General features: G+C 40.8%; 1 protein-coding gene across 1 annotated transcript in view; it reads left to right on the forward strand.

The window, feature by feature from the left end:
- Positions 1–27505, forward strand: part of crcp (calcitonin gene-related peptide-receptor component protein) — a 100153-nt gene that overhangs the window by 11262 nt on the left and 61386 nt on the right. Inside the window, exons 2-4 of the mRNA XM_043718530.2 lie at positions 1496–1532; positions 2709–2807; positions 19154–19248. Coding sequence (XP_043574465.1) covers positions 1496–1532; positions 2709–2807; positions 19154–19248 — 231 coding nt within the window. The remainder of the gene's footprint in view (positions 1–1495; positions 1533–2708; positions 2808–19153; positions 19249–27505) is intronic.

The raw sequence follows: 27505 nt of genomic DNA on the forward strand, positions 1-27505 counted from the left end.
TACACTATTTTCATTTCTTTATTTTTAGCCAACATTAATTTTATTCCCAACAACACATGGTATTGTACAGGTATACTTTATCTACTATACTATTTAATTCATCTTCCCTTATCAGACAAGACATAAATTAGCTCACAATAAGGAATTTGAAACTGCCAGAAACATTCCCACAGAGCACTGTAATAAAAACATACCTTCAAATTATGAGTTCTTGACCTAGTAATAGAGTTATTTTGCATGCAGTAAAATTATATATCTGACTGTAAAGTAAAACAGAGATATTAATGTGGACTTTATGGTGGTGATGCAAACCTGTCTGAATTTAGCCTCATTATTCCTCTGAAACTGACATTAGTTTCTGGAGTTCATGTTGTCATCTAATCGGGTCTGGTAGGTATTCCTGAAACCAAATGGAACTAGGGAACAGGTGATGGTACTTTGTCAATTTAGGGATAATTAGTTAAGAACTTGACTGGCTGTATATATGGGGAATAGAATGAACTCTTGTGGCGCAATGGTAATGTCCTGATATCTGGGCCAGGAAGCCTGACTTCAAATCCCACCTGCCCTGGACAATGGATCATAACACATCTGAACATGTTGATTTAAAATAACCATTATATGGAGAACAAGTAATGCATGGGGGGTGGGAGTTTTGTGAGGTGCAAGTTGAAATCAAACTGATTTGAAAAAAGTGTATGCCTGGATATTAACTAAACTTTAACCTCTGTGCAGAGTGTAAACCATTCAGTGATGCACATAAGTTCAAAGCTGTCAGTGATTCCATGGCTGCACTGTTGAGTTTCTCATAGAATGCAATCATTGATGTTATGAGCACCTCCCTCTTTCCGCTGAAAGAAACTGCCATATTAATAAATGTAACTGGGATTTGAATTCTGTATCATGTCAAACCACTGCTGACAAACATCTCTAGATTTTGAAAACTCGGATTTGTGTTCTGTTAACATTTTCTGAACTTCCAACATTTAAATTTCTTTTAAAATTGGTTTTATATTTCAGCTTATAATCTGTACCCAATCTTCATTTTGCTGTCTTGGGAAAAAAAATGTATAAAGTAAAGGACAATCAGTTTTAATCAGCATTTTACTTTGTAACTGTCTGTGAGATACTTCAGTGTAATTGAGCACTTACTCTGCTTCATAGCATCATTGTTGCTGAACTGCTGGAGATCCTCCTGACTTGGCACTAGAACAAATGTTAGGAACAGGGCAAACCAAACTGCAAAGATCACACTTTATCACTGACAACCAAATCCAGGCCATGGGAATTTTACCTTGTGGTTGGAAGTCCTGTCAAAGTGACTTGTTGCTAATTAAGAACAGTTATCAGTGCTTCCGTGTGTTCACTAACTACTGAGTTACAGCAATTTGACTTTTTCAAAAGCAGTACTATATTCTGTACTCTATTACTTGTCTCTTTTATTTCTGTAATGTTTTTTCAAAGCAAAACTTGATCCTTTCATTTTCTCTTTCAGAAAAGATGCAAATGCTGCAATGCTGAGTAATTATGAGGTAAAGTTTCTAACTTTGTGCACGTTTCAATGATTGAAAAAGAAGCTGTGAAATAAAAATAGTACAGAAAAATTTCAGGTCTGGTACTGTCTCTAGAGAGAGAAATAGTTAATATTTTCACTCCAATATGATTCCTGTTCCAAAAAAACTCCCACAGTCCTTCCAAAGCTGCAACCTCATGACAGTACCACCACCTGCAAATTCCCCTCGTATCACACACCTTCCTAAATTGGAATAATATTGCTGTTCTTCACTATTGCTGGGTAAAAGTACTGGAACTCCAATCCTAACAACACTACGGTGTTCCCACATTCAGGGACTGCAGTGGTTTAAGAAGGCAGATTACCACCATCTTCTCAAGGTCAGTTAGAGATTGGCAATGAATGTTGCCTGATCTACCGATGCCCACACTCTGAAAGAAATTTAAGTGCTATTTTGAGGTGAATTTTGCTGCATTATTTGCTTTTTCTCTGCAGAACACTTGTGCTATGTGTGGTAAATTGAAGTATGAGAATTTGTTCATCTAAATAATAAAAAGTTTATCATTTTATTTTCTTTGCTTCTCTATATTTTCTATATTTGTTTAGAGTCAAAGTGCCAATATATTTTGATTAGATTAAATTCCATACAGTGTGGAAACAGGCCCTTTGGCCCAACAAGTCCACATCGACCCTCCAAAGAGCAACCCATCCAGAACCATTCCCCTACATTTACCTCTGACTAAGGCACCTAATACTACAGGCAATTTAGCATTGCCAACTCACCTGACCTGCACATCTTTGGATTGTGGGAGGAAACCGGAGCACCCCGAGGAATCCCATGCAGTCACGGGAGAATGTGCAAACTCCACCCAGCCAGTTGCCCAAGACGGGAATTGAACCCGGGTCCCTGGTGCTGTGACGCAGAAGTGCTAACCATTGAGCCACCGTGCCGCCCATAAATTAATTCAAACTGTCTTTATTTATTGTATCTGTAAGTGTACAATGTTTACATGGAAGGAGTGTCAGGTGGAGCATTGTAACTGTATAATTATAAACCTGTTGCAAATTTGCATGCCATGTGGATGTAGCTGACCTGGTGGAATAATGGGATTGCTGGATCATCCCTATTTATTACATTGAAATCTTAGCTGAAAGTTCTATCGGCAATTTTTCATCCTTTTGTTATTCCTTTTAGGTCTTTAAGCTTCTAACTGATCTTAAAGAGCAACGGAAAGAAAGTGGAAATAAGAAGCACAGTGCTGGTCAGCAAAATCTTAACACAATAATGTATGAGGTAGGTAGAATACAACATTTGTGTGTTGCCAAGATTTGCATTCTTTTCACCCAACCTTTTGTCATCTACAGGAAAGCCCTTCAGTTTATCATGATGAACATGTGTAACTTCCATGGTGGGACATGAAATTTTGATAATATACCTTGTAGTAATTAGCTCATCGTTCCCATATGAATCATGGTTCTTTAGAAACGGACACATTGTTCCACATATTTTGCTACAAAGAAAACAAACCAAAATTACTGGAAAATTTTGAAAGGAATGGTTGTTGTTTCTTTTTCTCCATGATTATCATAAGTCATCCCTATCTATCATTTCTGTGTAGAAGGTGTTGCACAGATGGAGTCAAAATTAAACACCATCTTTAGGACAAGCAGAAGATTGTATTTAGGTCAGAGCTGAGGGGTGTTGACCATAATGCAGGGCAGAAAAAGTTCAGTTGTCTAGGGCTAGGTAAGGATAAATGAGAAAGTATGGGAGTCAAAATGGAATGGGAACAAAGGACAGATGAACAAAAGAGAACACAATAACATACAGTATCAGTTCATTCGTAAAGAGGGATCTCTGTTGGAATAAAGAAATGTGAATTCTGTTTGGGTGGAGCTAAGAAGCAGCAAAGGTTAGCAAACTTTGGACTGTAAACAACTCGTACCAAACAGTAGTGGTAGTGTTGGGCCTGATATTAAATCAGGTAATTAGAAAGGCATGTAGTGTAAATAGTACAGTAATCATGTTAACTTCAAACTACGTGCAGACCGAATAAATTTTATGAGGGCTAATGCTGTGGAGAATGAGTTTCTGGAATGTGTTGCAGTTGGTTTTCTAGAGCAGAATGTTGAAGAACTGACTAGAGAACAGACATTTTAAGGTCTTGTGCTATGTAATGGAAAAATGGTAATTAGTAATCTTGCTGTAAAATAACCTTTACTGACGAGTAACCATATTATGATTAGAATTTTATGTTATGTTTTAAAGTGTGGTAATTCAGTCTAAAGCCAGGGTGCTTACTTTGAACAAAAGAAATTATGAAGATATGGGGAACAAATTGGCTGAAGTGGATTGGGAAATAATTAAAAAGATATGATGGTGCATGGGCAATGGGTAGTTAAAGATGTCTATGTAGTCTTTATAGTCTCTCCAGTTATTTAGAAATATTAGTGTAACAAAGGATTAGATGGATTTTAGAAAAAAAGGATCAAGAAACTGATAAAGGGATAATAAATATGAATGTGAAATATCAAAAGAATAATACAAACTGTAAAATCTTCCGTGCTATGCAAAAAGGAAATGTGTGGGCTCCTTGCAAGCAGAGGCAGGAGCATTTATGAAAGAGAATAGAGAATTGTAGTGAAACTAAATGATTACTTTGTATTTGTCCTCCCTGAGGAAGATAGAAGAAATTTCCCTGAATTAGCAATTCGAGGCACGAAGAAGAATGAGGTACTTATATTAGTGAGAAAGTTACACTGGAGAAATTAATGGGACTGACAGCAGCTAAGTCCCTAGGATCTGATATTATACATCCCAGCATCTTGAAAAAGGTAGCTACGGAGATATGGATGCTTTGGTGATCTTCTTCCCAAATTCAATAGGTCTGTTGCTGCAGTTTGCAAGGTAGTAAACAGGTTTGAGGAACCTGTTCTTCTTTTTGAGATAATTACTAGCAGAGTCGATAAAGGGGAACAAGTGAATGTATTATTTCGATTTTCAGAAGGTTTTGATAAAATCCCCACAGGATGTTGGCTTCCTGGGTGCAGCAAGTCTAGGGAACTGGCTGTCAGGCATCTAGTCGAGGTGTTCTTAGTCAGGGAGTCTCTGCCTCTGATGTCCAGGGAAAGGGTCGTGGCCAGTCCAAGGTTTAGGGCTAGTGTGGTCTGGGAGATGTACAGCCACCAGGCAAGAATCTGGGAGCTTGTCATCCAGGGTTGTCTAGTTAGATTGCTTAAGAGGGTGGCTCCATCTGTAGAAACTAGGGGACACGTGGTGGGGAGGAAAAAGAGAATCCCTTTGAATTAAAATCAATCTTGTATTAAGGATTAAATGACAGAATGGTTGGCCAAATGCCTGTGAAAACAAAATAGTTTCAGTGCATGAGGTGACTGTTGTGATCTAAAAGTAGTACAATCAAACGGGCCCAAAACACGTTACCACTGCTGCTGTCATGATGTCATTCTCACCTGGCTTGTGCCATCCTTGAGACAGCACAGTGACTCAGTGTTAGCACTGCTGCTTCAGCACGAAGGATCCAGATTCAATTCCACCCTTGGGTAACTGTGGAATTTGTATGCTGTCCCAGTATCCGCGTGGGTTTCCTCCGGGTACTCCAGTTTCTTCTCAAAGTTGTGCTGGTTAGGTGGATGGCCATGCTAAGTTGCCATAGTGTCCAGGGGTGTGTAGGTTAGGTGGATTAGCCATGGAATATGCAGGGTTACAGAGATAGAGTTGGGGTTGGGTCTGGGTGGGATGCTCTTTGGAGGGCCGGTGTAGACTCGATGGTTCAAATGGCCTGCTTCCACACTAGGGATTCTATGATTCTAACTCTCATTTGCAGCTCATCTGCAAACACTCTGACATCTGTCATCTAAGTATGCCTAGCTTAAACCCTCTTTCTGCTTTGCCTTACAAAGAGGTCTTGATAGTTTTTTTAGCTCTGATCAACTAACTGAAGTACTGTCAATTTTTTGGATATCACTTTGAGTTTTTGTTGCAATTTCAAATGCTGCATTATTTGTCTTATGGTCTAATGTATGAAATTTTAGGATATGCCTTAGCATTCCATCTAACCACTCAGACAGGTTTTCTGAAATCAAATTGATTCGAGCAATGTTTCTGAATATTTGGTAGCATTTTCATATGAACTAATAACTTTCTGCAAACTGTGAGGGTCCTACAAGCTTGATTTCATTTCAGTATCTTTGTGGGGCTTCATCCTTATCTTTTGCCTTTTTTTTTCAATCAGAAATCTTTTGTGGGCGTCAGTGATGAGAAGTATATACAAATCTGTTGGAAATGAAACGAAAATTTGAGTTTCTCAGCAGCATTGCATAGACAGCAGCAGTGTTGCACCAGATTGAACAGCTTGTTGCCTAGGAAACCTTACAGCTAATACTCTGCTACATCCTCTCAGCAGTCATGGAGGTGGTATCCATAAAGTACAGCAAAGGAGTAGTTTGCTTTATAGTAAGCAACTAAAGTAGTGTGAAAGTGTGCTCTGCAAGTCCGTTTAAGAAGGCATGGTCGTGTAAAACAGAATTAGAATCTGAAGACAGTTAAGAACAGAATTACACCAAGCAACAGACAAACAGCATGAATTTATATCATCATCTAGATATCATCTCCATAAGTGTTGATTACTTGCTGTTTAGTAGAATTGTTTATTTGTTACTTATCACAGTGCCATTCGACTGCTAACTGCTACTTCAGAATTTTTTTCAGTTTTTATTTTTGTTACTGCATTTCTGCTCGAATTTTGTTTTATTCAAATAAAGCATGACATTTTTCTAACTGTAAAATCTCACTTGTGCATTTTGGGGTGCCTACTAAATATTTGTTTTATAAACTTTTGGGAGATCCCACTAATGTAATTTTTTTGGGATGTTTCTGTTAAGACCAACTTCAAACTACATCTCAGGATGTAAATATATCGTGTTTTATGCATTTTTAGGTCTTCAATTTAACAAGTTGAGCCATGGGGTTTCTCTAATTAAATGTCTTATTATATTTTAGATATGGGATTATTTCTACCTCTATTCTCTCATTTGGATCCCTAAGCAAACGGCCATGAACCAGACATCCCCACAGAGAGGACAATGAGTAGCAATAGGATCTAATTTTACGTTATGTTTAAAAGTGAGGTATTCAATCTGAAGGAAGAAGGTTAAATATAAGTGGAAGTTATGAAAGCATGAGGAACAAATTGGCCGACCTGGATTGGAAAAATGCATCAAAAGACTCTACATGGAAAATGGACAGTCTTTTAAAGAACTTATTACATAGAGGTGTACAGCACGGAAACAGACCCTTCGATCTAACTCGTCCCTGCTGACCAGCTATCCTCAATTAATCTAGTCACATTTGATAGCATTTGGCCCATGTCCCTCTAAACCCATCCTATTCGCATACCCATCCAGATGCCTTTTAAATGTTGTAATTGTAACAGTCTCCACCACTTCCTCTGGCAGCTCATTCCATTCACACACCACCCACTCCGTGAAAAAGTTGCTCCCTAGGTCCCTTCTAGGTTTTTCCCCTCTCACCCTAAAACTATGCCCTCTAGTTTTGGACTCTCCCACCCCAGGGAAAAGAGATTGTCTATTTACCCTATCCATGCTCCTCATGATTTAATCAACCTGCATAAAGTCAACCCTCAACCTCCGTGCTTCAGGAAAAATATCCCCAGCCTCGCAGCACCAGAGACCCAGGTTCAATTCCCGCCTCAGGCAACTGACTGTGTGGAGCTTGTACCTTATCCCCGTGTCTGCGTGGGTTTCCTCCGGGTGGTCCGGTTTCCTCCCACAGTCCAAACATGTGCAGGTTAGGTGAATTGGCCATGCTAAATTGCCGGTAGTGTTAGGTGAAGGGGTAACTGTAAGGGGATGGGTCTGGGTGGGTTGCGCTTTGGCGGGTCGGTATGGACTTGTTGGGCCGAAGGGCCTGTTCCACACTGTAAGTAATCTAATTTAATCTATTCAGCCTCTTCCTATAGCTCAAATCCTCCAACCTTTTCTGAACACTTTCAAATTTCACAACATCCTTCGTATAGCAGGGAGACCAGAATCGCACACAGTATTCCAAACGTGGCTTAACCAGTGTTAACCAATAGCCACAACATTATCTCCCAACTCCTATCTCCGGCGTTCTCACCAATAAAATTTGACATACCAAATGTCATCTTTGCTATCCTATCTACCAAGGGATTCCACTTTCAAGGAGCTATGAACCAGCGCTCCAAGATCTCTCTGTTCAGCAACATTCCCCACGACCTTACCATTAAGTGTATAAGTCCTGCTCTGAATTGCCTTTCCAAAATGCAGTACCTCACATTTATATAAATTAAACTCCATCTGTCACTCCTTGGCCCATCTGATCAAGATCCTGTTATACACTGAGGTAACCTTCTTTGCTTTCCACTACACCTCCAATTTTAGTGTCATCTGCAGACTTACTACCTACACCTCCTATGTTCACATCCAAATCATTTATATAACTGACAAAAAGCAGTGGACCCAACACCAATCCTTGTAGCACTCCATTGGTCACAGGCCTCCTGTCTGAAAAGTAATCTTCTCCACCACCCTTTGTCTTTTAACATGAAACCAGTTCTGTATCCAAATAGCTACTTCTGCCAGTATTCCATGTGATCTAACCTTGCTAACCGATCTAGTATGAGGAACCTTGTCAAATACCTTACTGAATTCCATATAGATCACGTCCACCACTCTGTCCTCATCAATCCTCTTTGTTACTTCTTCAAAAACTCAATCAAGTTTGTGAGACATGACTTCCCACGCACAAAACAAGATTGACTATCCCCTAATCAGCCCTTGCCTTTCCAAATACAAGTAAATTCTGTTCCTTAGGATTCCCTCCAACAACTTGCCCATTACCAATGTCAGGCTCACCAGTGTGTAGTTCCTTGGCATTTCCCTTTCATCTTTCTTAAATAGTAGCACCACGTTAGCCAACATCCAGTCTTCTGGCACCTCACCTGTGGCTATCAATGATACAAATATCTCAGCAAGGGGCACAGCAATCACTTTCTTAGCTTCCCACAGAGTTCTAGGGTACACTAGATCAGGTCCCAAGGATTTAACCACCTTTATGCATTTTAAGACATCCAGCACCCGCTAAACTGTAATATGGACATTTTTCAAAATGTCGCTGTTTATTTCCACAGGTTCTATATCTTCTACATCCTTCTCCACAGTAAACACTGATGCAAAATATTTGTTTAATATCTCCCCCATCTCCTGCAGTTCCAAACATAGGTGGCCTTGCTGATCTTTAAAGGTCCATATTTTCTCCCTAGTTACCCTTTTGTCCTTAAATACATTTATAATATCTCTTTGGATTCTCCTTAACCCTACTTGCCAACGTTATGTTATGTCCCATTTTTACCCTCCTGATTTCCCTCTTAAGTATACTCCTACTGCCTTTATACTCTATTAAGGATTCACTCAATCTCTGATGCCTGCACATAGAGTCATAGAGATATACAGCATGGAAACAGATCCTTCGGTCCAATCCGTCCATGCCAACCAGATATCCCAACCCAATCTAGTCCCACCTGCCAGCACCCGGCCCATATCCCTCCAAACCCTTCCTATTCATATACCCATCCAAATGCCTCTTAAATGCTGCAATTGTACCAGCCTCCACCATATCTTCTGGCAGCTCATTCCATACAGGTACCATCCTCTGCATGAAAAAGTTGCCTCTTAGGTCTCTTTTATATCTTTCCCCTCTCACCCTAAATCTATGCCCTCTAGTTCTGGACACCCGACCCCAAGGAAAAGACTTTGTCTATTTATCCTATCCATGCCCCTCATAATTTTGTAAACCTCTATAAGGTCACCCCCTCAGCCTCCGACGCTCCAGGGAAAACAGCCCCAGCCTGTTCAGCCTCTCCCTGTAGCTCAGATCCTCCAACCCTGGCAACATCCTTGTAAATCTTTTCTGAACCCTTTCAAGCTTCACAACATCTTTCCGATAGGAAGGAGACCAGAATTGCACGCAATATTCCAACAGTGGCCTAACCAATGTCCTGTACAGTCACAACATGACCTCCCAACTCCTGTACTCAATACTCTGACCAATAAAGGAAAGCATACCAAATGTCTTCTTCACTATCCTATCTACCTGCAACTCCACTTTCAAGGAGCTATGAACCTGCAGTCCAAGGTCTCTTTGTTCAGCAACACTCCCTAGGACCTTACCATTACATGTGCTTCCTTCTTATTCTTGACTAAACCCTCAATTTCTCTAAACATCCAGCATTCCCTATACCTACCAGCTTTGTCTTTCACCCTAACAGGAACATACTGTCTCTGGTCTCTCATTACCTCATTTCTGAAGGCTTCCCATTTTTCAGCTATCCGTTTACCTGCAAACATCTGCCCCAATCAACTTTTGAAAGTTCTGGCTAATACCATCAAAATTGGCTTTCCTCCAATATAAAATTTCAACTTTTAGATCCAGTCTATCCTTTTCCATCACAATTTTAAAACTAATAGCATTATGAACACTGGCCACTACGTGCTCCCCCCACTGATACCTCAGTCACCTGCCCTGCCTTATTTCCCAAGAGTAGGTCACGTTTTTCACCTCTAGTAGGTACATCCACATACTGAATCGGAAAATTGTCTTGTACACACTTAACAAATTCCTCTCCATCTAAATCCTTAATACTATGGCAGTCCCAGTCTATGTTTGGAAAGTTGAAATCCCCTTAACCATAACCACCCTACTATTCTTACAGTTAACTGAGATCTCCTTACAAATTTGTTTCTCAATTTCCCGCTGACTATTGGGGGTGGGGTGGAGTGGCAGGGGAAATCTCTAATACAATCCTAATATGGTGATCATCCCTTTCTTATTTTTCATTTCCACCTAAATAACTTCCCTTGACGTATTCCCAGGAATATCCTCCCTTAGCACAGCTGTAATGTTATCCCTAATCAAAAACACCACTCCCCCCTCCTCGCTTGCCCCCACATTCTATTTTTCCTATCACATGTATATCCTGGAACATTAAGCTGCCAGTCCTGTATACCTCTGAGCTACATCTCTGTAATTGCTATGATAACTCAGTCCCATGTTTGCAACCGTGGCCTTAGTTCATCTGCCTTACCTGTTAGACCTCTTGCATTGAAATAAATGCAGTTTAATTTATCAGTCTTACTTTATTCTCTGCTTTGTTCCTGCCTGCCCTAACTGTTTGACTGACTCCTTCCCCAACTGTGCCAGTATCAGACTCCTCTCTTTCCTCACTATCTCCTTGGGTCCTAATCTCCACCTTACTAGTTTAAATTCTGCTGAGCACATCTTGCAAATCTCTCTGCCAATCTGTCCTTCCTATACAGATCACTTCTACCCCAGAAGAGATTACAAAGATCCAAAAATGTGAATCCTTCTCCCCTGCACCAGTTCCTCAGCCATGCATTCATCTGTTCTATCCTCCTATTCCTACCCTCACTAACTCATGACACCAGGAATAGTCCAGATATTACTGTGCTCAAGGATCTTTTTAAATTCTTGCCTAACTTCCTATATTCTGTCCTCAGAATCTCATCCTTTTCTGTTCCTATGTTGTTAGTTCTAATGTATACAAGATCTCCTGCTGGTCCTCTCCTGTTTGAGAATATTCTGCACCCTCTCTGAGATATCCTTGATTCTGGCACCAGGGAATCAGCACACCATCCTGATTTCTTGCTGTCGGCTGCAGAAACGACTGTCTGTGCCTCTGACTAGAGAGTCCCCTATCATAATAGATCGCTTGCAACCTGACGCACTCCTCGTTGCACTAGAGCCAGTCTCGGTATCAGAACCCTGGCTGTCTGTGCTCTATTCATGGCCTTTGCAAACCACCTAATTCTTCAAGGTGCAAAAACTCAAAGGCTGACAAAGAAAGTGAAGGAAATGAGTATGTGTCAGAAGGTTGTACCAGAGAAATTAATGGGGCATAAATTTGATAGTGTACAATCCAAAGTGTTGGAAGGGGTTTGATGTAGAGATAGAAGATGCATGGGTAACCATCTTCTAAAATTCCAAATCACTGAGATGAAGAGAAACCTCTTCAGCCAGAGGTAGTGATTCTGTGGAACTCTGCTACAGAAGTCAAGTTACTGAGTGTCTTTAAGACAGAGATTGTAGGTTCTTGATTGGTGAGGGAATCAAGGGTTATGTGGAGAAGGCAAGAGAATGGGGTTTAGAGACGTATCAGCCATGATCAATGGCAGAGCAGGCTGGATGGACCAAATGGCCTAATTCTGCTTCTACATCTGATCGTCTATGATCCATGGATTCTGGGATGATTTCTGCAGATTGGGAATTTGGAAATATCCCTCCATTATTTAGGGAACTACAGACCCTTCTAGCATATTCTGTATCCTAAAGGACATGATAAATAGACACATGGACAAAACAAATCTGACTGGCCATAGTCAGCATGAATTTGCAAATAGAAAATTATGTTCGATAAATTTGGAGTTTATTTTTTAAGGATGATACTAACAAAATTGGTATAGGGAAGTTTATGGATTTAGTAAATTTTGATTTTCAGAATTCTTTTGATAAAGCCCCCAACCCCCCACAGAAGATAGATGAGCAAAATTAAAACACATGGAATTTTTATGGAAGTTTTGATTGAGTCGTAGTCATAGTTATACAGCACAAAAACAGACTCTTCAGCCCAACCAGTCCATACCAAACACAATCCCAAACTAAACTAGTCCCACCTGCCTGCTCCTTGCCCATATCCCTCCAAACCTTTCCTATTCATATACTTATCCAAATGTCTTTTAAATATAATAACTGTAATAAAGCTATAATAAATCTTTAAGTAAGCCTACAGTCTCAGGAGCAGTTGCAAGATCCACACTGTCCCTAGCCACCACTTTTCTGGGATGTGTTCCAGCTAAGCCTTACTCATATAGTTATTTATGATTAATGCAACATGGAAGCACTTTTTGTTTGGTTTAAAAAAAAAGGGAAAGCCATACTAGTCCTTATGTTGTTTGGCTAAAGAATACCAATTCATCCACTGCAGTCATAATGCTCATCCATTCCTGTCAACTGAACGCTGAATTCTTTAAATGCAACTTTAACAAGTCCTATCTAACTGCATTCTATGCACATCATTTCAAGCTCATCCAGAACTTAGGCACTTAATTATATTATAATTACTATATTATGGTAAATTCTGCTCCACAATTCCTTCTATCATTCCTCATCTCCATTCGCTCTTTGTCCACCAGTTTGTCGATTCAGAATTCTTGTCCTTGTTCCTTGAATCCCAAGCCAGTTATAGAGTCATAGGGAGGTACAGCATGGAAACAGTCTCTTCAGTCCAACTCGTCCATGCCAACCAGATATCCTCAATTAATCTAGTCCCATTTGCCAGTGCTTGGCCCATGTTCCTCTAAATCCTTCCTATTCATGTACTCATCCAGATGTCTTATAAATGTTGTAATTGTACCACTTCCTCTGGCAGCTCAATCTATACATGCACTACCCACTGCTTGAAAAAGTTGCCCCTTACGTCCCTTTTATATCTTCCCCCTCTTATCCTAAACCTATGTCATCTAGTTCTGGAGCCCCCACCCCAGGGAAAAGACCTTGTCTGTTTACCCTATCCATGTCCCTCATGATTTTATAAACCTCTATAAGGTCACCCCTCAGCCTCCGATGCTTCAGGAAAAATAGCCTCAGCCTATTCGGCCTCTCCCTCTAGCTGGCAACATGCTTCTAGAACTTTTCTAAACCCTTTCAAGTTTCACAACATCTTTCCTTCTTTCTCACAGGAGGGAGACCAGAATTGCACGTAATATTCCAAAAGTGGCCTAAACAATGTCCTTTACAGTCGCAACTTGACCTCCCAACTTCTATACTCTTGATGAAGTTTGGAACAATATACTGGTCTTTTCTCATTTAATAGGTTTATTCACAGAAAATTTGATTTGATTTATTGTTTAATTTGATTTATTGTAGTCACATGTACCTAAGTACAGGGAAAAGCTTTTTTTTGTGAGAGGTACAGGAAAATCATAGCAAACAAGGACATATAGATCATAGGGTGCTTAGACAGAGTGAGGTATACAAGATTACAGCTGTGTAGGAGGTGTGCAAAGCAAGATCAACATTAGCAAGGTCAACATTATTTGAAGTTAGAGAGGTCCATTCATCAGTCTAATAACGGCAAGGAAGAAGCTTGATTAGGAAAAGTCAGCATGGCTTTGTGTGAGGAGATCAGACCTCTCAAATCATTAGAGTTCTTTGATGAAGTGACCAAGAAGGTTGATGAGGGCAGGGTGGGGTAGACGTAGTCTATATGGATTTCCATAAGGCCTTCGATAAGGTTCCACATGTTAGGCTGTTCTGGAAGGTTAGATTGCATGGAATCCAGGGGCAAGCTGGCAAATGGATACACAATTGACTTGATTGTAGGAAGCAGAGGGTAATAATGGAAGGATGCTTGTCGGACTGGAGGCCTGTGACTAGTGGAGTGTCTCAGGGTCGGTGCTGAGCCCCTTGCTGTTTGTTATCTATATCAATAATGATTTAGATGAGAATGTGCAAGGCATGATTGGTAAGTTTGCAGATGACACTAAAATAGGAGAAATCATGGACAGTGAGTAAGGTTATCAGAAACTGCAGTAGGACCTAGATCAGCTGGGGAAGTGGGCCAAGAAATGGGAAATTGGGTTTAATACAGATAGAGAGAAAGTGAGGGCTGCAGATGCTGGAGATCAGAGCTGAAAATGTGTTGCTGGAAAAGCGCAGCAGGTCAGGCAGCATCCAAGGAACAGGAGAATCGACGTTTCGGGCATAAGCCTTTCTTCCTGAAGAAGGGCTTATGCCCGAAACGTCGATTCTCCTGTTCCTTGGGTGCTGCCTGACCTGCGCTTTTCCAGCAACACATTTTCAGCTTTAATACAGATAGGTCTGGGTGTGCACACAACTTTCTTAGTTTCTTGCTGTCCTAGGCAGAGCAGTTGCTGTACCAGGCTGTTATACACCTCGATAGAATACTTTCTGTGGTGTATCTATAAAAGTTGGTGAGGGTCCTTTATAGACATGCTGAATTTCCTAATCCGCCTAAGGAAGAAGAGAAAATGTAATTTCATATATCTACTTTGTACTAAACAGCCTAGTAACCCAGCAGTCCTCTTTATTTTGTTTCAATATATTAATCCAAACAGTGAAACCGAATTGAACAAAAAATAAATAGATGGCAGTCCCTTAAAGGAACAAAAATTAAATGTCACTGGTTACTGGGAGTTGAATGCATGTGAACTGCCAGAACAATAACCTCTGATAGTGACATTACCACAATACCACCACCTTCCCATCCATTTCTCAATTCAACATTTCTAATCAACCTGTTCTGATGTGATATGATGCATGTCTGGAGCAGGTGGGACCATATCAGCTGCTATTTCTGAGTAGCACTGCATCACAAGGGTCCCTTCAGTCTCTTTTAGGTACTCTCTCAAAGATATTTTTAATCAACATGGTGGAGGGGCGACACGGTGGCTCAGTGGTTAGCACTGCTGCCTCACAGCACCAGGGTCCCAGGTTCGATTCCAGCCTCGGGCAACTGTCTGTGTGGAGTTTGCACATTCACCCCATGTCTGTGTGGGTTTCCTCTGGTTGCTCCGGTTTCCTCCCACAATCCAAAGATGTGCAGATCAGGTGAATTGGCCATGCTAAATTGTCCATAGTGCTAGGTGCATTAGTCAGAGGGGGGTGGGTTACTCTTCAGAGGGTAGGTGTGGACTTGTTGGGCCAAAGGACCTGTTTCTACATTGTAGGGAATCTAATCTAAACACATCTCTGGAGCAGGTGGGACTTGAACCTGGCCTCCTGGCTCAGAGATGTGATATTAAATAAAGCCATTCACCCATGTATCTTAACAATAAGTCATGTACGATTAACAGTCCTCATTCTTAAATCCTTCTGCAGCCTCCTTTTAATCTATTGCTGCAATTTTGACATCCCACTTCCCCAGCTGATCAAGGTCCTACTGCAATTTCTGATAACCTTACTTACTGTCCATGATTTCTCCTGTTTAAGTGTCATCTGCAAACTTACCAATCATGCCTTGCACATTCTCATCTAAATCATTATTGATATAGATAACAAACAGCAAGGGGCCCAGCACTGACCCTGAGACACTCCACTAGTCATAGACCTCCAGTCCGACAAGCATCCTTCCATTGTTACCCTCTGCTTCCTTTTAATCTATTACTGCAATTTTGACATCCCAACTTCTGGTGCATTCCACCTTCTATGTTTTGATGCAAGAGCTTTTAGTCAGAGAAATGGCGGGGGTGGTTGGGGGTTGACTAATGGGTGTAGTTTTGGAAGAGACAAAAGAGATGCTGCAAAATGGTGAAAAGGAACTAAGAGAAGGCTTGAGTGTTGACTATGAATGGAAAAATAGTTGCCTTCCAGTTTGCAAAAAAGAATTAAGGGCTAAATATATGTGTGTAAATGCATGGAGTATAATGAACAAAACTGGGGAACTGAAAGCAGAAATTGCTCTGGGGGATATGACATAGCTGCAGAAACTTTAGCTCAAGCCAGAACATGACTGAATACTTAACATCTTGGGTTATAACCTTTTTAAGCATAAACAGAGTGGGTAAAAAACAGTCGTGATCAAAGATAGTATCGTAGCCCTTGAATAAGATGCAGTACCTGAATTAGAATCTATGTGGTTAGATGTGAGAAATGGGAAGGGAGCACTGACCTTGTTAGATATTTATTTTGGACCTACAAATACTGGGGCACAAGTAGTAGAGAGCAATTGTAGGTAGATAATGGAAACCTACAAGGGAGGTAGAATTGTGATACCTGGTGATTTCAATTATCCTAGGATAGATTGGATAGTAGGTAGGGTGTGGGGCATAGAAAAGGAGAAATTCCTGTCACGTGTAGGAGAACTTTCTGTTACAGTACATTTACACTCCTACCAGGGATGAAGCTATGCTGGCTCTAGTCCCAGGAAATGAGACAGGCCAAGTGGAGAACATCAGAGTAAGGGACATTTGGTAAGTAGCAATTATAATGTAATAAGGTTCAATATTAAGTTGGAAAGGGATAAAAATCAGTAAAGGATTAAGATCACAGATTGGAAAAGAGCAGATTTTAGGGGTCTAAGATTGGACTGGAGCAAGTTGATTGGAAATGCATTTTGGAAGATAAACAGTGGATGATAAAGGGGGACTTTCAAAAGAGATGAATAGGATGTAAACTAGGTACATGTCCATGACAAATAAATACAGGGTATCTAAAGCTAGAGGATGCTGGATGGCTAAGTATACGGATGAGAAACTAAGGAAGAGAAAGGGGACATTAGACGCAAACCATAATAATAATAGAAATCCAGAAAAGGTTTGCAAATACAGGAGAGGGGCTAAGGCTGGAATAAGGAAGGCTAAGAGGAAGCATGAGGAAAGAATGCCAGGGGGCTCTCAAACAAATAGCAAAATGTTCTTCAAATGTATTTATAGTAAAGATTAATGATGGATAGAGTGGGTCCAGAAGGAATAAGCTGGGTAAGTTGCTCACTGAAGCAAGGGAACGGTAGAGGTACTAAGTGAGTACTTTGCATCTATCTTTGTCACCATTTTCTAATTTGGTAACAGCCCAGTTGAAAATGTGAGTATCACAGTATGGTGATAGATAAAGAAGAGATGCTAAAAAGGGTGGCAGCACTCCAGTGAAGAACTTGCTATGCCTGGAAGAGATGCATCCTAGATTACTGAGAGTGGTAAGCGAGTAAATTGCGGAGTTTCTGACTGAAATTTTCCAGGCCTTTCTGAATTCAGGATCAGTACTGGAGGACTGCACACGTGACTCTCTTGTTTATGAAAGGGACAAAGGATGACCCAGAAAATTACAGACCTGTCACATTGATGCCAATAATGGGAAAAATGGAGACCACAATACCGAATAAGATAAATAAGCACTTAGAGAAAAACAAGTTGATGCTAGGCAATTAACATGACTTTGTCAAGGGCAGGTCATGTCTGACAAATTTATTTGAGCTCTTTTGATGAGGTGACAGAGGCAGTGGATGAGGGTAGTGCTGTGGATGTTGTATATTTGGACTTTCAGAAAACATTTGATACGATAGATTTGTTAGCAAATTAGAAATGTTTGGGATTGATGGATCCTTGGCAGCATGGATTAGAAGTTGGTTAAAATATAAGAAACAGATGGTAGGTAGAGATAGACATTTCTCAGACTAGAGATGAGTTGAAAGTGGTGTTCCCCAGGGATCAGTGTCAGGTCTCTTGCTTTTTCAGATTTGTACAAACTATTTGGAGATGGCTGTTGAGGTTAAAATCTCTAAATTTGCAGGTGGTACTAAGCTAGGGAGAATAGTGAATTGTGAGTAAAATGTTGAGTGACTTTAGAGGGACATTGACAAGTTGGCCAAATGAGCAGACATATGATGGATGAATGTCAATGCAGCCAAATGTAAGGTCATGCATTTACACAGCATGATGGCTCAGTGGTTAGCACTGGTCAGGTGAATTGGCCATGCTAAATTGCCCGTAGTGTTAGGTGCAGGGGTAAATGTAGGGGAATGGGTCTGGGTGGGTTGCGCTTCGGCAAGTCGGTGTGGACTTGTTGGGCCGATGGGCCTGTTTCCACACTAAGTAATCTAATCTAATTAATCCTGCTGCCTCACAGCGCCAGGGACCCAGGATCAATTCCCACCTCGGGCGACTGTCTGTGTGGAGTTTGCACATTCTCCCCGTGTTTGCGTGGGCTTCCTCCTGGTTTCCTCCCACAATCCAAAAATGTGCAGGTTAGGTGAATTGGTCACGCTAAATTGCCCATAGTGTTAGGTACATTAGTCAGGGGTAAATGTAGGGAAATAGGACTGGGTGGGTGCTCTTCGGAGGTTCGGTGTGGACTTATTGGGCCAAAGGGCCTGTCTCCATACTGTAGGAAATCTAATCTTAAAAAAAAGAAACTTGGAGAGACAGTACAGGCTAAATGGTATGACTTTGAGGGTAGTACAGGAGCAGAGAGACCTCTTGATTCATGTAAGTAATTCCACAGAGGTGGCCTGCAAGTTGAAACAGTTGTTAGGATGCTTGGGTTTATAGACGGGCATAAAAGCAAAGACATATTGCTATACCTGTACAAAGGTTTTTTATGCGTGGAACATGGACGTTGCTGGCTAGCCAGCATTTATTACCCATCCCTAGTTGCGCTTGAGAATGTGGTGATGAGGTGCCTTCTTAAACCACTGCAGTCCACATGTACGTTAACCAACAATACCCTCCGGGAGAGAATTCCAAGATTTTGACCCAAATCGTTGGTCAATCACATTTTGAGTTTAGGTTCAGTTTTGAGCATTTTTATTTCACTTAAGGAAGGATGTTCATGCTCTGGAGAGCGTGCAAAAATGATTAACTAGAATGATACCAGACATGAGAGATTTTGGGTATAAGGAAAGTGTAAAGAAATTGAGCTTGTTCACTTTGGAACAGAGAAGATTAAGAGGTGACCTTTTTGAGGTGTTCAAAATTATGAACAATTTTATTGAAGACTTCCACACTGTTGAGGACAGGGTATTTATCTTGTTTATTATATTTCATTCACAGACTTTAAAGTATTTGTCCAAAACGCCATGCAAACATCAGACACCAGAAATTGTAACCACGTTTCTTAGAGCTATGCTTCCACAAAGACTGACCAAGTAAGTACAGCTATCCACTTCACACTATTTTTTTTCATTGGAATATCTAAGTAAACAAATATTTTTATAGGCAAATTTCTAAGTCTTTATGATTCCAAACTGACTGATTTATGACCTTACAACACTCTACTTTTATTTTAGTCAATAACTAAGAATTCTTGTTGTTGTTCATTGTTCATCATATTTTAAAGGTTTTTGGGAGTTCAGCTCAGGATATTTTTTGGTCTTTGAAACTTAAAAATAAAAAATGTGATGTTCACATTTTTTTTTCTGGGGATGGAAGCATTGCTGGCAAAGCCACCATTTATTTCGACTTAGTTACTGGAAAGGAACAGAGATATAAATCTAATTTGACATGATCTATGACTTGGAATAGAACTTGCAGGCTTGTGTCCTCCGTGATGGTAGCTCTTTACTGTTTAGAAGATGCAGTGTAAGAGTCTTGGTGAGTTGCTGCAGTGTATCTTGTGATTTGCACAAAAATAAAAAACATGAAATGAAAATTCACCCAGATGCTAAAGGCATCACATCGGCATTCTTCAGGGAAAGTTGAGAATGAGTATGGTTTCGCAGTGAGAAGAGAAGTTTGGTACAGTGTAAGATTGACCAAAAGGAGGACAAAAAAATCATATTGTTAGCTTATATGTGACTATTTCTCTGTAGGACACTGTAAAACTTGTATCCTTGAGTATTGCGTGTTCCTGAACATATGCTAAGCTGTCATTTTTTTTTTAAATGCCAAGATACACAGCAAGAATTGGCACCAGATGGAATTGATATGTTCCAAATTGGATGCAGTGTGTAATAAAAAGTTGAAAACAAAATTCAATTTACTAAATTTCAATTACACTTCATCCTACTGTCTTGTAGTTGTACGTAAATCTGCAAGATTGCCAGTCTTGTTCTGATATTCCACATTGGCATACAATGAAAAAAGTAAAAGGGAAATATTGGGCAGATAGTATCTTGCATATAATTTTTTCTGAGTTCCTAAGATAAGATCTAGTGGTCATACAAGATGAAAAGGTTGAGAGGTTACAATCTTCATTAGACCTGCGAGAGCTGCTGACAAGCAGCTCTTTCCACTGTTGGCTGCACTATACAATGTAAACAACATAACTAATTTTTTATTCCGGCTACAGCAGAGCCTGCCTTTTCATTGTCTTTCAAAACCCTATCCAGAGTTGTGAGCTCAACATTTAATGGAGAATGAGCTTGGACACAAAATTGGAATGGAGAATGATGGTTGGGAACTTGGAGTGTGATGCAGCTTTACTTTGATGAAGCCAATGCGTAAAATATTACTATTTTTTTGAGACATTGTATTGGCTCATTGCCAAACTTTTCGATGAATATTGCTCTTCAGCCAACCAGAGTTGTACTTTACAGATGTGATTGTGACTGGATAATTTAGTAAAATTCAATAGAAGTGTCAAAACTTGCAAGTAATCTGGATAACATTCTTCGAAAACCATCTTATGTAATTTATATGGATAGTTGGCTGGCTTAGTGATAAAGAATTGAAGTCATCAAGAAGATTTTCCACTGATAATATTCACTTTGGAATAGTTTTATGAATACCAATATAATGGAAGGTAGAACTTCTGATGCAGGCTCATGCACTCTTTGGAGGGACGTATCCTGTATTAATCTTCTCCACTTAGCTCTCCTCATCTGGGTCTCTAAATAGTTGTTAGCATGTGACAGCAGCCACACCCCACTAAATTATTTTGACAAGCAAGCTAAATCAAATAAGGATAGCTATCAGGTCTCCTACCCATGGAAATGAAGGCTAATGCAGGTGGACAAGAATAATCTAGGGTCTAACGGTCTTTAAATGAGAGTCAGCACCATGTTGTGGAATGTGTAGAGCTTGACAAGAGACGTCCAGGTTCCACAATCCATCCAGATCTATTTTCAACAGACTCCCCTTAACATTGACTACAGTAGGTTGGATTGGAAGAGCAAAGCTGATGATGTGCATATTTCCCTGCCTTTAATCAATTCATATGCAAATCATGTTCATCTATCGGTCATCTGTCAGAAGTCCTGTGGTAATGGTTGAGTGATATAGCAGATGTGGATTCCCTGAGAGCTATCATGGTGAATCTGCACACGGGCAACGTAAGCCATAGAATCGCTTTTCACTGGAAGGGATCAGAGATGGAACTTCACTGCCCCCGATTAACTGAGTAGCTCTTTTCAGGACCATGCTGTTCACTTAGAGTCATAGAGCATGGAAACAGATCTTTCGGTCCAACTAGTCTATGTGAATATAATTCCAAACTAAACTAGTCCAACCTGCTTGTTCCAGGCCCATGACCCTCCAAACCTTTCCTATTCACGTATCTATCCATATGTCTCTTAAATGTTTCCCACTACTTTCCCATGAAGTTCATTCCACACACAAACCATCCTCTGTGTAAAACATTTGCATCTTATGTTTTTAAATCTCTCTCCTCTCACCTTAAAAATGTGCCCCCTCATTTTGAAATCTCCATCCTAGAGAAAAGACAACAACCATTAACTGTATCTATACCTCTCATTATTTTATTAACTTCTTTCAGATTGCCTATCAAACTGCTACGCTCCAGTGAAATAAGTCCCAGCCTGTCCAGCCTTACTTTATAACTCAAACCTTCCATACCCAGCAACATCCTGTAAATCTCTTCTGAACCCCCTCCAGCTTGATAATATCCCTCCTATAACTGGGCGACCAGAACTGGATACAGTATTCCAGAAGAGGCCTCACCAATGTCCTGTACAACCTCAACATAACTTCACAAATCATATATTCAAAGGACTGAACAATGAAGGCAAACGTGCCAAACACCTTTTTAACCACGCTGTTTATATGTGATATAAGCTTCAAATAATTCTGTACCTGCACCCTTAGGTCCCTCTGTTCTACAACACTGCCCAAGGCCTACCGTGAATTATATAAGCCCTACCTTTGTACCAAAATGCAATACTTCCCACTTATCCAGATTGAATTCCATCTGCCATTTTTCAGTCCCTTGACCCATTTGATCAAGATCCCTTTATAATCTTAGAAAACCTTCTTCACTGTCTCCTATGCCACCAATTTTGGTGTTGTCCACAAACTTAGTTACCCCCTTGCTCTTAATGTATTTGTAGAATCTTTTTGGATTATTCTTACCCTTATCTGCCAATGCTATCCCACAAACCCTCTTTGCAGGAGCATTCTTAAAAGAAAAATCAGGAAGGCATTCTGTATTGAATAAGAGATTCAATTGAAGCAGGTTATCTCTATCTAAATTAAAATGCTCTTTTATTCTTGACTCAAACCTCAATATCTTTATTCATCCATTGTTCCTTAATCTGATCAGTTTTACCCTTCACTCTAACAAGAACAATGCTTCTGTACTCTCATTATCACACTCTTGAATGCATCCCACTTGTCAGATGTCCTTTTACTTGCGAACAATCTACTTCAAACAACTTTTAGAAGTTCCTATCTCATAGCATTAAAATTTGCCATACTCCAATTAAAAGCTTGAACTTCTATGGAAGGCTTATCCTTTTCCATAACCATTTTGAAACTAACAGAATTATGATCACTAAACCCGAAGTGTTCACCTACTTTTACATCAGTCACCTGCCCTGCCTTTTTGCCCAAACGAAGGCCTGATTTTGCTCATTCTCTAGTAAAAGCATCCACATATTGATAAAGAAAAATTTCTTGAACACGTTTGATCATTCTTCACCATTCAAACCTTTAACACTATGGTAGTTCCAGTCAACATTTGGAAAATTAAAACCCCATTATTACAACCTTCTTATGCTTACATGTCTCTGAGATCTCCCTAAATATTTGTTTCTCAATTTTCCTCTTACTACTAGGGGACTTATAGTACAATCCCATCAAAGTGATTGTTCCTTTCTTATTTGTAATTTCTACCCATATATTTTCACTGGATATATCAGAAATATCTTTCCTAACTATAGCAGTAATATATTCCTTAATCAAAAATGCTAACCCCACCTTTCTTGCCTCCTTTTCTATCCTTCCTATAGGAATATTGAGTTGTCAGTCTTGTTCATTTCTCAACCAGGTGTCTGTAAGAGCTATGATGTCCCAGTCCCATGTTCTTAAACATGCCCTGAGTTCATTAGCCTTTCTTGTAAGACCCTTTGTATTGAAATAAATGCTACTTAGTAAACTCTTCAGTATAACAGCACCTTCCAAACCTGGTACCTAAAAAGACAACTGTAACAGATGCATGAGGACACCATCACCTGAATATTCACCTTCAGGCTGTAAATCGTCTGAATTGAAACCAGTTAAGACCATAAGAAATAGGAACGGGAGTAGGCCATTTGTCCCCTCAAACCTGCTCTGCCATTTAATAGCATTCTTTGTGTCCACTTTCCTGCACTAACCCCATACCCCTTGATTCCCCTACGAATCAAGAATCTATCGATCTATCTCAGCCTCATGTATACAAAGACTCTGCCCCACAGCTCTCTGTGATAAGGAGTTCCAAATAATTGCAACTCTCTGAGAGAAGAAATTCCTCCTCATCTCAGTCTTAAATGAGCCCTCGACCTGGCTCATTTGAACCTAGATCTGGCCCTAGACCATTCCCTGAGGGGAAACATCCTCTCAGCATTTACCCAATCAAGCCCCTTAAGAATCCTATATGTTTCAATGAAAACTCCTCCCATTCTTCTAAACACCAGTGAGTAGAGATGCAACTTGTTTAGCCTTTGCTTGTAAGACAATCCCTCCATACCAGGTATCACTTTGGTGCAGCGACAAAATCTTGAATCTCCCTCCATAACAGCACTGTGGATGTACCTACTCCATATGGGCTGCGGTGGTTCAAGAAGGTGGCTCACTATCATTTTCTCAGGAGAAAGGTGGTGATAGTCTGGTGGTATTATCACGAGAGTATTAATCCAAAGAGCCTGGTATTGTTCCGGAGACCTAGGTTTCAATCCTACCATGGCAAATATTGAAATTTGAATTTTATATTTTAAAAAAATCTGGAATTAAGAGTCTGAAACCATTGTCAATTGGGTCACTAATGTCCTTTAGGGAAGGGAACTGCTGTCTTTAATTGGTCTGACTGACATGTGACTCCAGACCCACAACAATGTGGTTGGCTCTTAACTGCCAACTGGGCAATTAAGGATGAGCAATGAATGCTGATCTAGCCAGTGATGCACACATCCTATGAAAGATTTTTAAATAATGGGCTAGAAAATGTGCCTAAAACATGATATACTTCACTTCTATAGCCAGGGCAAAGTTGGCAGGTATCCCGTCACCACAATTGTATTTCATTCCAAACCGGTAAAGTCTGGCACGGTGGCACAGTGGTTAGTACTGCTGCCTCACAGTGCCAGAGACCCGGGTTCAATTCCCGACTCAGGAGTTTGCACATTCTCCCCGTGTCTGCGTGGGTTTTCTTCGGGTGCTCTGGTTTCCTCCCACAGTCCAAAGATGTGCCGGTCAGGTGAATTGGCCATGCTAAATTGCCCGTAGTGTTAGGTAAAGGGGTAAATGTAGGGGAATGGGTGGGTTGCGCTTCAGCGGGTCAGTGTGGACTTGTTGGGCCGAAGGGCCTGTTTCCATGCTGTAAGTAATCTAATCTAATCTAATCATGGTGCATGGAACATAGGGTCATAGAATGAAACAGCATGGAAACAGTCCAGTTCATGTGCATCCTCAAGGACAATTGCACAGCTGACTGACTAGAAGTAGAACTGCTCTTGTCTGCACAGCTGGTTAGGCGTTACACCTACATCATTGCCCTCAGTGAGACTGAGAACGGCCAACTCCGGGAAACCGATACAGGTTATACATTCGTCATTGAGCCACAAAATAGTTACAATGCAGGAATACATTTGGTCACAAAAATAGAAATTGTTGGAAAAGCTCAGCAGGTCTGGCCGTATCTATGGAGAGAAATCAGAGTTAATGTTTCCGGTCGAGTGACCTGTCCTCTGAACTGGTGATAACTAGGAAAGTGTCAGTTTATAAGCAGAAGATAGGGTGGGGGGAGGGGGTAATGAGTAAATGGTAGGTGGGGATAGAGCCCAAAGAGAGAGAAGAGCAATTGGACAGACAAAGGAGTAGATAATGATCTGGTTAGGAGGGTGATTAGCTATTAATGGAGACTATTAGTGGCTGACAATGGATTGTGTGTAATAGCAGACTATGTGATAACAGGGCTTAGTGTGTAGCAGTTGGGTGAAGGACGAAGGAGAGCTCAAGCCATAAATTTATTTTACTTGATATTGAGTCTGGAAGACTGCGAGGTCCCCAAGCAGAAAATGCGGTGTTGTTCTTCCAGCTTGTACTGACCTTTGCTGGAGCATTGCAGCAAGCCTGAGACAGAAATATTGGCCGGGAACAGGGTGGTGTGTTGAAGCAGCAGGCATCTGGAAGTTCAAGGTTTTTTTTTCGGGCAGAACGCAAGTGTTCAGTGAAGCAGTCGCCCGGCCTGCACTTCGTTTCCCTAATGTGGTAGGCACCACATTGTGGGCAATGTATGCAGTAAACTAGATTGTGTGAAGTGCAGGTAAAGCGCTGCTTCGCCTGGAAGGTGTGCTTGGGCCCTTGGATACTGAGGGAGGAAGGAACTAAACGGATAGGTGTTACAAATTCTGCGGTTGCAGCGGAAGGTGTCATGAGGCTGTGGGGGTGTTGGGAGTGAAGGAAGAATAGACCAAGGTGTCCTGGAGGGAATGGTTCCTGCAGAAGTTTGACAAGGGAGGGGAGAGCAATATGTGTCTGGTAGTGGCATTTTACTTGAGGTGGCAGAAATGGTGCTTAATGATCCTGTGAATGTGGATGCTGGTGGAATGGTAGGGAAGGGCAAGGGAGAACCCTATCACTGTTGTGGCGGGAAGAGAGGAGGTGAAGGTCGAAATGCAGGAGATGGGTCAGATCAACTGAGGGCTCTGTGGACAACAATGCTGGGGAATCTTCTGTTGAGGAAGAAGATGAACAATGACAACGGAGCCTCTGAAAGTTGGCATCATTAGAACAAATGTGATGGAGGAACTGGGAGAACGGAATAGAGTTTTTACAGGAAGCACGGTGCAAGGATTTATAGTGCAGGGAACTGTGGGAGTCGGTGGGTTTATAGTGGAAATTGGTAGCCTATCTATCCCCAGACATGGAAACAGATGTCGAGGAAGGGAAGGAGGAGTCTGAGATGGCCATGTGGTCCATGTGTCTGCATTTACTCTTCAACTGAGTCTCTCACTCAATGCCATTCTTCTGCCATTCCCCAAAAAACTGCCCGTTCTTTCCTTTTAGAATAACTAACTAATATCCTTTTGAACACCTCAATTTAACCTGCCTCCAATACAATCTCAGATAGTGCATTCAAGATCCTAACCACTCACTGCATTTTCTCCTAATCACTGTTGCTTTTACTAATTTAAATCCGTGCCCTCTTGTTCTCGATCCTTTCGTGAGTGGGAACATTTTTTTCCCTACTTACTCTGTACATATATAGAGTCATACAGCTTGGAAACAGAGCCTTCAGTCCAACTCAACTGCGCTGACCAGATATCCAAATCTGACCACCTCCCATTTGCCAGCATATCCCTCGAATCCATTCCTATTCATACCCATCCAGATGCCTTTTAAATGTCAAAATTATACCCAACTCCACCACTTCCTCTGACAGCTTGTTCTATCTACGCACCACCATCTGTGTGAAAACGTTACCCCTGACATCATTTTTAAATCTTTTTCCTCTCGCCTTCTATCTATATTCTCTAGTTTTGAACTCCCCCACCCTAGGAAAAAGACCTGGGCTATTCACCCTAGCCATTCCCCTCATAATTTGAGAAATCTCTATTAGGTCACCCTTCATTCTCCACTACAGGGAAAAAAGCCTCAGCCTATTCAGCCTCTCCCTATAACTCAAACTCTCTAATCCCTACAGCATCCTTGTAAGACCTCTGCACCTTCTCAAGTTTAACAACATCTTCCTTAGAAAAGCATGATCTTGAATATTTCATTTGGATCTCCTCTGAGAGTTCTCTTCTGCAAGGAGAACAATTTAACTTCTTCGATGTATCAACATAACTGAAATTCCTCATCACTGGGACTTTCTCATAAACTCTTCTGCAATCTCTACAGTACTTTCACGTCCTTCCTGAAGGGTGATACCCAGAACTGGATGCAGTACGCCAGCTGAGGCAGAACTAGTCTTGTATAGTTTAGAACATTACCACCTTGCACTTATATTCTATGTCTCTATAAATAAAG

Source organism: Chiloscyllium plagiosum, unplaced genomic scaffold (genome assembly GCF_037043375.1).
Source record: "Chiloscyllium plagiosum isolate Xiang-an unplaced genomic scaffold, Cpla_swu_hap1 HiC_scaffold_31, whole genome shotgun sequence".
Lineage (NCBI taxonomy): Eukaryota > Metazoa > Chordata > Chondrichthyes > Orectolobiformes > Hemiscylliidae > Chiloscyllium > Chiloscyllium plagiosum.